At 35.3% G+C, this 12,319-nt stretch overlaps 1 protein-coding gene across 3 annotated transcripts in view; it reads left to right on the top strand.

Annotated features, from left to right (window-relative positions):
• Nucleotides 1–12,319, top strand: part of Pcdh17 (protocadherin 17) — a 90,997-nt gene that overhangs the window by 66,681 nt on the left and 11,997 nt on the right. For 2 of the 3 annotated variants that reach the window (XM_032918335.1, XM_032918334.1), the window contains exon 4: nucleotides 6,762–6,845. The exons of the other annotated variant lie outside the window; for it this stretch is intronic. In XM_032918335.1, the coding sequence (XP_032774226.1) occupies nucleotides 6,762–6,845 (84 nt within the window). The remainder of the gene's footprint in view (nucleotides 1–6,761; nucleotides 6,846–12,319) is intronic. 3 annotated transcript variants of the gene reach the window in all.

The following is a 12,319-nucleotide window of genomic DNA, read 5'->3' as shown; positions in this document are numbered from 1 at the left end:
AACTACATGGTGCACTGAAGTATGTTCAGATAAACACTTAAACATACAAAATTGACATAAATGTCTTTAGAAAAGAAAACAGACAATCATGATGACATATGGTCTATTTCCAAGTCCATTCATTATGGATATGATATAGAGGTCTTGAGGGTCAAGTAAATATTTCCATTTCCTTAGTTATAAATTAACCACCACCCAAATACTACGGGTATTGTGCATTGTATGCTTACATTAAATGGACAGTATACTATCAATCACATTAGAGAATGACATCCCAAATGACCCTAATTCAGCCAGAATTTCTACTGTACTTGCATTGATAAAACCAACTTGAAATGGCATGGTAACTTAATAGTAGACTTCACTAATTTCCCACCCGAGGGCTTTGCACAGAGGAGTTCATTTCATCTTCAAGACAAGCAAATGAGAATTAATTTATCCCTTTTATAGATATAAAAATGAAACAATATAGAGCTTTCAGGATTCCATCAAGAATACATACAGTAAAAATTTAAACCTAGTTAAGTTCCACCTGCTTTTCTCTAATGCTACTGCTCAATTTTAGTTACTCAGAATTGTAAAAATCTAAGACTGAGGACTGAACATTTGAGCTGAAACAGAGATAGTGATTAAAGCCCCAAGAATCCTTTTTGCACCATACAAGAAGTCAGCAGCATTCATTGAATCTGTGTGCGAGAGTACAGGCATATTTGACTTCCAGTTTCTTCAGCCCTTTCCCCAACTCTTCTGTTGGGGTCCTGGGCCTAGTCCAATGGTTGGCTGTGCGTATCTGCATCTGTCTTATTCAGATGCTGGCAGAGCCTCTCAGAGGACAGCCATATCAGACATGTCTACAAGCACATCTTGGAATCAACAATAGTGTCAGGGTTTGTTGCCTGCTGATGGAATGGATCACCTGGTAGGGCAGTCTCTGGATGGCCTTTTCTTCAGACTCTGCCACATTTGTGTCCCTGTATTTCTTTTAGTCAGGAGAAATTCTAGGTTAAAAGGTGGGGGCCAAAAAGGGGGATGTATAGGGGAAATGCCTGTATGGGGGAGGGACAAGGGAGGGAATGGGGGCTTATGGACAGGAAACCGGGAAGGGGAATAACCTTTGAAATGTAAGTAAAGAAATATATCTAATAAAATTTTTTTTAAAAAGGCACAGTGACAAAAATCTTTTTTGTACAATCAAAGGCATTTTATTGTTTATTGATCTAATTGTAGCATATCATAGTCAATAGATTTTGCTTATATAATGTAAGTATAGCCTGATAATCAAAATATGATGATTTTATTAAAAATTTAGAAGCCACTAAAGGAATATTTAGATGGGTGGGTGGCCCCATGCCTCAAATGGGGACCATGTCTATTTATTGGAGGTGGTTTCTTCACGTTCTATCTCCCTGCTATTGGGTATTTTTATGAATGTCATCCCTATTAGATCCTGAGAGCCTCTCACATCCCTGGCATCTGGGACTTTCTAGTGGTTCCCCACCCCACCCCACTGCTACTTAGTTCTATTTGTTCTCTTAGTTTCTATTTGCTCTGTAGAATTCTCTACTGTCTCTTCACATACCTAGACATGCCCTGCCTTTTCCTCTCTCCCTCCTCTCCTACCCAGATCCCTCCCTCCTTCTCCCTCCCATGATTATTGTGTTCCCACTTCTAAGTGGGTTTGAAGCATCCACACTATGGCCTTCCTTCTTGTTAAGCTTCATATGGTCTTTGAGTTGTAAATAGTCTTAATAGAGGAAAATGAACCCAGGAGATGTTTTCTAATTATAAAAGAAAAAAATTAAGTTAGGGTACAGATAAATACTGTTAAGTGAAGGAATAAGATTTGGAGAAAAATGGGGATTAAGTTGAAGAAAGGTGTTTCACACATCGTCAAGGAATCCTGTGCGTATCTGACATGAGGACCCAATAGTGCTCTACCTGATCTCCAATTGTGTTTTATCTCTCTGTTCCTAGGGCTCACTTAGTTATCTTGAGCTGGTTAGAATACTGTATTTATTATTTTAATTTAACCACTGTCTGGACTTAGCATGCTTTGGTAACTAATCTACAGGCCTATTTAAAATTCAATTTTTACATAGTAAAATCACTTACTATGTAGTAAAATACATTCAAATTACAAAAGAGGAATAGTGAGCAATCTCCAGAAAACAATTCCTGTAATTGTGGAATGGCTATGAAGTCTCTATGTTTGACTATGTAACTGAGCAGTTTGCTTTGTGTCTTACTATGAATGCAGGCGTATCCCTTTTCCACGTTCAGTTGTTGCTGTTCTTATATAGTTAGAGAAACTTACACTGAAAACTTCAGATAAGATTACTTTCTGACCCTGGGGGATATATTCATACCCATAGATACCTGACCTCTCACTTCAAGACTAAAGGAATGAGAATTTAGTTACATACATTTGTAGTTTCTGAAATTTAATCACAGTCCAATCTGAACTTATCAACATGACATTTTGTTTTGACATAAAAGTGAAAATGTTTTAGTGATTTCGTCTTAACGTGTAGCCATTGTCAAGGACAATAATGAGTGCATGGCTTTATATGTCTTCCTAGACATGCTTTAAAAAAGGATCTGAGATAATAAAATTTACTCACTAAAGCAATATAGTGTGCAAGAGAAATTCTGTAGAAAACCAAAGACTTAATAATGCAATTTTTTTAAAAACTATCTTTGCATTATATTTCTGGGTCATTGAAATGGTTAATAGCCAAAAATTGGGAATACCTTTAATAGTAATTTTCTATTGGAAAATCTAGCCCCACCTAATCAAACTCCTATTCATAAGCTACTGGAAAAAAATCAGGATAGAGTCCTCAGAAAGCATTACTTGAAATAAATTTGCAGAGGTATTTTACTATTCTACAATAAAGTGGGCTTTGAGTTATCACTTAAGTGAACTTGTATTATGTGGTAGAAACATTTTACTGTAAACTGTATCATTAACGAGAAAGGCAAATTTTATTGCATATTTCTATTAAATACTACTTTGGGTTTGCTCTATATTGATCAGAAGTTAAGAGAGTTTACAGTTATTCTAGAGGACTAGGGTTCAGTTTTCTGCACATAAATGGTGCCTTAGAATTGCTTGTAACTACAAAGCAAGTTCTGATACCCTATTTGCCTCTATGTGCTTCTGTATGCTCATGATGCCCATATAGTTACACAAGCACATACACATGCACTTAAAATAATAAACAAATAGATATAGATGATATAGGTATAGATGATATAGATATAGATAGATATAAAACACCACAGGGTTCAATCACCTTGAGCAGTACTATGTAATGTCATAGACTGATAACAGATACTCATTCAAGCTTTGCATTGACTAGGACAGGTGAATCCTGCATCAAAATTAGTTATAAAATAATATGCCTTATTACAGTTCATAACAGACTGGAGTTAACTCAATTTTTAAAAGTTACATGTATTCCTTGACAAACTCATACATGTTTGCAATATATTCTGCTTATAGTCACTACCCTCTTCTTTTCAGCCTCCCATTTTGGCAACACCATCTTTACAAATCCCCCTCCAGCTTTCCTACAATATTGTTTTATTTAAAAACTTTCTCTTTTAAACATTTTATCGTCTTTCTTTCTACAGAATCTATCCAAGTGCAATATCTTGAGAAAAACCTATGGTAATATATTTGAATATAAATTTGAAAGGGAATAGTATAAATAATAAATTAGCTTATGTAAGATCCAGGGTTATTGTATCATTTAAAGGAAACAGCATTTTCCAGACAAAATAAGACAGAAGACTCACTGAGACCATGACAGAATGCCCAAGACTTACACAAGTTCAAGCCACACAGAAACCACAGCATGGGGAAAGAGAAGTGGACAGAAACAACATGCCTTGCCAAGAAGCTAGTTGAGATTTATAGGTGGGCGGAGAGGGAAAATCACCTTTTTAAGTATAATGACACTTTATCAACATCCCAGGCCAAGTGACAGTCTCAGGAGTAGTTAGCCAATAGAATCCACATTTTCTTTTTAGTGGCTTTCCTCCCCGCCTTTTTTAATTTGTTTAAGAGAGAAGAAGATTATGAAGTTGGGTGGGTTGAGGGGCAAAACCTGGATGAGTTGGGGACTAGAAAGAATACTCCAAAAATAAACTGTATAAATCCTTAAAGGCTTTTTTTTGTCCTGTTGTAATTAATAAAAATACCCATACTCAGGTGTGCAGATATCTTTACTTACAATGTTTCTTCACTAACAATGGACAAAGAAGCAGCTTAAGTAAAGTTGCCCCTTCTTATGGAACTAGGAATGTGCTGTATTGCTCAAAAATTTCAAATACAATAATAGCACATGAAAAGAAAATTCTCAGAAATCTTAGGAACAAGCAAAGGCAGCTAATAGTTCGGAGCCTTTTAAATAGGGTATCCTACAGAACCTCCGGGACTTTCTGTGGGGCTGCACCTGCCCGATCCAGTCTAAAGTTGCAAAAAGCTTACTTAGGTGAACTTTAATCTAATTCACCCGACCTACTACTGTTTATCCATGGTAGGCAGCATTCCATGGGCTTACTCTAAAATCAAGTAGCTGATGGGATCTGTTAGTCCTCAACAGAACATGAGAGCCCCTATCATTTTCCCAAAGAAGATGAAAATGTAAAAAATTAATTTTTATAGGATTCATGTTACTTTTTTCATTATCATAAGTTCAAACAATCCAAAATTGAATGACCATAACCTCAAGGCTATGGCTAATTTAAGATGTTTTGTGTTATTTTCTTAAAAAAAGATTAACTTCCTTTATGGTCTGTCAGGCCTTCTAGTCAACGTCATCAATTTTCAGCAGCATATAGTTGTAACTCTTTGGCCAATGATTTAGGAATCATTGCATGAAAAACAAAACAAAACAAAACAAAAATGTAATTTCAACTAGTCATGTTTTAATTTTGTAGTGCATAGTTTATTTGTGCGTCATTGTCCCATTTTCCTTTCTTTAGATATTTTTTTTTCCTTTATGACTTGATGTTTCTTTCTTGATAGGCAGTGTCAGTTGGCAAGGGTTGCTGTAGCAAAGTGTTGGTGTTATGTACCTTAAAGCAACAGCCCGTAAGGTCTCACAGATACAGAAACTATCCCTACAGAGTCAGTAGCTAGTTGTGCCTTGCTCTTTCAGACACACTTCCTTGTTTCCTCCTAGTTTCAAGTGGTATGACTTCATCTTAGGGAGTCTCATCCTCAAAGTCCTTATTTCTGAATAAGTTCCTCTGCTCTAGTACTGAATGGCAGTAAATTCAGAGGACTCGGTTTCATATCCAGAAATAATACTATATCTAATGACAAATAAAATTAATCAATACCACAGGCTATATAAATTTCCTATGTCTACTGTAAGAATGAATTCTAATGTCCTTTCAGAGTATTCAGGCGATCACTGTAACAAGAATACTTTGAGATCGTCTATATTCTGTAGATTTTGCGTATCATTTGTTGTGTTGAATCTCACATTTACACATGTGATTGAGGAAGACTTTTTCAGGAGTTCCATCTGTTGTTGGAGTTGTGCTTTAAGAGTAGATGGAAACACACGCGCGCACACACACACACACACACACACACACACACACACACAGAGTATACAGGAAACTGGAGGAGGTTGTAGAAGAGAAGAAGGAAATGCATATAGGACAACACTGAGAAAATGTTTGCGCTCTTAGTAACAACTCAACCTGCGTTACCATAGAGTCTGCATATTCTCGTTCCAAGGGAGGGGCACCGCAGATGTGGAGTTAGTCACAAAGCTAAGAAAATGAGATTGCTTTAAAAATGAAGTTACCATTGCTCACCAGCAGGCATTTATATTTTCATTTTTGTTTCTGGCAGGACTTTTAGGTAGCAATTGATTACACATATTCATTGCACATTTCAGTAATACACATGCAAAACAAAATGTTCTTTCTTTTTTTCTTTATTCTAGGAAGTAGATCAATTATACATGTCTATGAAATCATAAGCCAGAGGCTCATGAAATGAAAATGAAAAATATCAAAAGGAAAAATATGTTGTATTTCAAATTTTGTGTTGTTACTGTTTTCACTCTTAACTAAAAGCTACATTTAAAATTTGTACATATATAATTTACTCTAATATTATGTAGTCATAGAACATATATCTTGACTGAAAAAGATACTTATTGCAATATAAAAATGTATAGTTGGTGCTATACATAAAATACATTTTATATATTAGAGAATGCAGATTAATACATTGATATATAACCATTGCTAAAGTAAATACATTCTTAATATTGATTGACCCCTAAAGGAATAATTATACATAATATATTGTTTGGACTTTAGATAACCTACACTGTGTAACTAATATTTAAAATGCAGTGAACATTTTGAACCAGCCTTTATCTCTGGGTGTATTATAGAATAACTTAAATTTTGGTCTTTCGCTGTTTTGCATCTTCTGTTTTTCTGAATAAATGGACATATCATTTTTTTCATTGACTGGAGTTTCTGGCAGGAACCTTGTATTTTTCCATCTCATTGAAATGAAAATCTCGTTTTAAGTAACTTTTCATGGGAAGCCTATGTCTTATGTAACTGAGGAATTGTGAATGCCCATAGCTTTTAGGAATTGATTATTCTCTGGAATTTAATTTAAGCAAACAAAATGATAAGGAGGGATTCATGATTCAGTTGGCCCTTTTTGTCTCCCTTGGTCTTTCTATTTGTTAACTAAAAATATTTTATTTTTCAAGCATTCCCGACTTTGCTTTCCTTTGCTATCCTCACCCTACACACCATCACTACTAGACTTCAGTCTGTTGACCCGCTTCCTCCAGGTGAGCAATTTCTTCATCTGCTAGCTTTCTTCTCTGTGATCCGAATTTTACTTGTAAGATGGCATTCATATGACTGTGCGTTTGCAGTACAGAAATGGGGACCGTATTCTTTGAAGGAAAAAAAAAAGTAGTGATTTGCTTTGCTGCTAATTCTTCAGGAAGAGCTGTGTGTGGAGTTGAAGCGAGACTATATAAATAATGCGGGAAGCCAGGGTTTCTGTTGCTTATTGTACTTAAACGAGTTTAGGGTGCCATGGGCAGTTATTTCATATGCAAAGTCCACCTGTTGTACTAGTTTCACATTGCAGACAGATAAGTTTTGCCAAGGGAGAAATTGATGCAGCAGAGTGGTCTATACAGGAAAGAAAGACATGAATGGTCTGCGCATTGTTGGTGTAGAGCAAAGTCCTTCACTGTCACTGTCATAAGAACGCCGTTTACTAGTTTCCCGAATTCTTCTGTTTTTTCAGACAACCAGTTGCAGGTCATCTTAGATAAGCCTCTTATTAGAGGCTTTTAGTGCACTACTTTAAAAAAAAATCTTTCCACATCACTCCAATATGAATTCCTAGAGCCTCGAAAGAAGCGAATTTACATGAATTTTAAAAGCTGCCGGAGCACAGCATCACTATTCTCTGGAGGGATGCTCAGGATGGGGTGTAGATAATCGGAGCACGCTGAGCTTTGGTGTAGCGCTCTACCTGAGTGGAAAGCAGGAAGAAGCATGAGGAGAAGCCTTAGCTAGTCATTACACATATATTCTGGATTCGTAAACTCTCAGTTACTGAATCATTTGAATCTACTTCTGAGATCCGATTGCCCTATGAGGAGTACAATCTCTACATACAGAAAATCCTACCATTGAAGAAAATGATTATATCAGATTGTTGCTGTGTAGAGAAAATATAAAAAGCATAGTCTGGCAATCTCCAAACCACTATTATATTTATTTGTGTTGCTTAACTTATAGCAGAAATGGACAGAAGGTTGCCTTATTTCCTGTGTAGAAATGAATGGAAATTGGAGATAAAATGTAATGTGGGAAAAAAAAGCCTTAAATGGTGAGAGAATTTTTTCTTGTCTCTCCTTTGGAGATTTTAAGTTAAAGTTTAAAAATTCAGATTTGTGTGTATACCCATATACCCATGCACAATCTATTTAAAAATCTTCATTTTTCTCTTCAATAATTGGGATTAATTTTAACCAGCTGATAGAAGAATTTTACTTTTCAATCTAGTGCAAATTAATGTTAAGGGCAATACATATGAGAAATATATTTTTAGCTTTCAGAATACAAATTTCCGTAGCTTGTTTCCTATTTTCTTATGGACGTTTCTGTCTTGATCTGATATTTACTTTCTCCTAGCGGGTATAGCATGTGTATGCTAGCAGATATACATCTACGAGTTCAAAGACATACCTGCACTTTGCATAGCAACGACTAGTATGAATTTCTGAGCTGGCTGTGAGCTGTGACTAAGCACCAAGCGACCCAAAACTGTGGTTAGGCAGAACAAAACAGTTTTATATCCAGTGGATAGTTCTAGGCTTTTGCCATTAGGCACGACCCTTCCGTTCCTTGCCAGCCAGTATAGGAATTTTATTGTTTGTAGAGCTCACATACATAAGTATATATTTCCTTATAGTTAGCAGTATTTATTTAGTAGTAATTATGGAGCAAATTTAAAGTTACCATTTTTAATATTTACATTTGGTTGCTGAAATTATCAAGGTCATCAACATAGTGAAGCTCACAAATATCATTCACAGACAGATATTAGGTAATAAAAGTTCAGTTTAGAGCACAATTGCCGATGTTTACTAAATATAATTCTTTCTTAACATCTGCATGTGTGTATCTACCATAACAAATATATCATAGGTCATGATGATTTAACATTATAAAATAATTAGAATAAAACACTTTACTATTTAAAATATCTATTATCAAGTAAATAAGCCACATATGGTAGATACAGCTAGCCCACTGTATTAAAAAGTTTCAGAGAAATAGTCAAACTGTCAGGTAAAATTATTCCTGAAGAAAATTGTAACTGAGTTGAATATGCAGGTTTTTTCTTGTCATTATTAACTATAAATTTAGTATCAATATTTACATAGCATATATAGGATCTTAGGTGTTTAAAGTAACCTGGAGATCATTAAAGTATGGATATATGTGTGTGTGTGTGTGTGTGTGTGTGTGTGTGTGTGTGTGTGTTTTGTCTGACATGACCACAACCACATTATATACAAGAAACTGAGAAATTACTATTTTACATGTCTATAGAACATGCCAAACCCTCCCATGTATACCAAATAATAAGTCTAACAAACACTTTTGTTGTTTTCTAAGGTTATAAGTCATGCATGTAAAAAATTTAAAGGCAAAATAATACTTCAGTTATTTTAGAATGCATTTAAATTTATATATATTTTCAGTAAACCAAAGAAAATGGCCAGAAAGTTTACACCTACTAACTACTGTTACCCTAATATTATTTTTCAGTTTTCAGCAATGCTACAAATACCTAGATTTGTGTCCTTTGTGCTCATATACATTTTTATAAATACTATAAATCAACACTAAGCAGTTTAATAGAAAATAGCAAATATATTAGTTAAAATTGTACTCTAATTCTGGGTGGGCCTAGGGAATTTATTTGGGACAACTATAAGCTAAGGAAAAATATATATATGCACTTTATAATGTAAGGCATAAGTGGTTTTAGTTGAGAGTAGAATGCTATTCATACTTAAGATTTTAGTCTCTTTTGAGCAGAAACTTAGTAGGATTCCTACTCTGTATTCAGTAGTTTTCAATACTCTGATTTTTTAGTTAAGAGATTGCTGCAGTTTTATGACAGTGCAGGAGACTTGCTGGAGGCTGCAGGCAGTATGTTTGGTGCTTCCTAGTCCACTGCTGTCCGTAATGTACCAAATACAGTTTGTTTCTGCCAGACTGCTAGAGAATAGAGGCAGCTAGAGAGGGAAGGGGGGCAGAAGACAGACAGAGACAGACAGAAACAGAGACAGACAGTGACACACACAGATTTTATACATACACACACACACACACACACACACACACAGAGAGAGAGAGAGAGAGAGAGAGAGAGAGAGAGAGAGAGAGAGAGAGATTAAGAATTCTATAGGAATTTCTTTTCTTGTGCCTCAAGCTTTATATAAGACTAATTATGAAATACTTTCAACACTAACTGAGTAGTTAAAATGGCATTTCTGTGAGTACCAGGACCATGAAAATTTAAATGAATGAATGAATGAATGAATGAATAAATAAATAAATTAATTAATAACAGCTACTTGATATTAGTCTGGGCAGCAAAACAGATTGTTCTTAAGATGGGCATCCAGTTTTAGTACAGTAAAACCTCAAGCCCAGCATGCTTTAATTAGCAAAGAACATCCTAATGAGTTCTGCATGTGAGGTCAATATTATTTTTTTTTTGTTTAAATTAGATTTGGATTACAAGTTTGAAACTTAAGCATGTTCACGTGCCATTTTGAATTTGTTTTTTTTCTGGTACTGCAGCTCAGGGGAAATATGTTTCCTTTTAATCTCTTCTTTGTTCTGGATGTGGTTGATTATCAATTAAGTCAGAGGAATTGCTCTCTAAGATAAGGAAGTGTTTAAAACCCCATTGCAGAAAACTTCTAGTGTGTGTGCTGCGGTATGTGTGAGATTGGCTTCTGCAGAGCTTCTGGTCCTTGGTTGGCTACATAGCAGCCTTGCCCACCAGGCCACATCTCTTTGCTTTCTGAGTTTCCTGACCTTTGATTCTTGGATTCCTCCTCTCTTCAACATGTTTTAATGATTACAGAATATTAAACCTGTTACTAGAAAAATGTCTTACCCTTGCCAGTAAAATCCATTACAAGAAACATTTCAGTATGTTTACTCTAGAACATGGAAATTGAATCTATTGATTTTGCTTAAATTTTCATTCTTGGGATGACCCAACCTTGCATGATGAAAATATCTGCTTCCAATAAGCCTGCCGCGTATTTACAGGTACTAGCAACAGATGATTGTAGGAAAATACACCAACAGCACAGGGAGGTTTCACGCATCTCCCCTTTCTTAACAGTTATTTCAGTGTTCCTATGTGATTCCAGCGGCAGGGCTAATGGCAGGGTTGGCTGGCTCATGGATACACATCTAACTTGTTTTAATGAAATTAAGTTGAAGTTGTTGACATTCAAACCTGCCATATGTCACTCCAAGATAACCTTTACATACTGTCTGGTTTGATGCTGACATGTAAAGAATTCCCTTAACACAATACATATTTAACAAAACTATGAATTTTTTATGATTTATACATATTGTGTGAGTGAACATGCACATGGAAAGACACCTATGGTGCATGCTTCATTTTGTTTGAGAAGAATTACTATGACAGAAACTGATTCTCCAAAATATACTTCATATTTATTACCTCCTACTGCTAATATTCTAATATATATTATGTATATGATTATATATGTGTGATTATATATATATATATGAGAAGCACTGAAAGTAAGCAGGGCACCTATCTGTTCATTTGGAATTATATCTAATTTAGCCTCTGAAATCTTATCTGTCTCTGTCTCTTTTAGGACATCATTAAAACAATAATAAACTAAGCCATTAAAACCTTCCTTAAAACTTCATTCTCAGCAACAGTCATATTTCACTGAAAGGCATTGATTGATTCCTAAATCATAAGCAGAAGATTAGCTATCTCTGGCTTAGCTCTTTTTCTACAAATGCTAAAAATGACATTGATTCTGTTTACTTGTTTCTAGCAACTGAATGAAGACAAAGAAGTGCTAGAAATGAGCTGAACAACAGGATTTAAATTGGTAAATAGATGTACTTCCCCCAAAGAAATCAGATAGCAGGCATGAGAGAGACACTAATAAGACTATCTTGCTTGCTTCGTACAGAGTTTGGCTTAATAGGCATGTTTTTATTGACCTTCCTTACAGGATTACCACTTTGCTAGGAAGATGACTTGAATCTTAAGTGTATTCATCCATGTCATCTAAAATAGTGCCATTATCAGAGATAGGGTTAGCTTGCAGAGGCAATGAAAGCATAAGGAAAGCATCCTCTGGAAAGATAAAGAATAGTAGCAAATTTACATAGTCTCTGGTCTGGAGTTCACACAATTATTTAAGTTGCTAGAATTTAAATTTGTCCTTGTAAACTAAACAGCTTTTGCTAGCTATTGCGTACCAGAACATAGGTTTTACACTGCATATAAATTAGGTTCTTCTGAAAGCTTCTTAACCCTTTGAAGACCCCACAATTATGAAGACATTAATTTATATGTAGATGGAAGCGTTCAGATAAAGTGTGAAATACAAAGGCAGCTAAGTTCAAACACAAAAGAAGCTGGCCCAATTTACACAGGACTGCCACAAGAGATAGACGAATAAAGAGGCAGTCAGAAATTCCTAGGAGA

The sequence above is a fragment of the Rattus rattus genome, chromosome 12 (assembly GCF_011064425.1).
Source record: "Rattus rattus isolate New Zealand chromosome 12, Rrattus_CSIRO_v1, whole genome shotgun sequence".
NCBI classification, from domain to species: Eukaryota; Metazoa; Chordata; class Mammalia; order Rodentia; family Muridae; genus Rattus; species Rattus rattus.
This window is presented reverse-complemented; position numbering and strand designations above follow the sequence as displayed.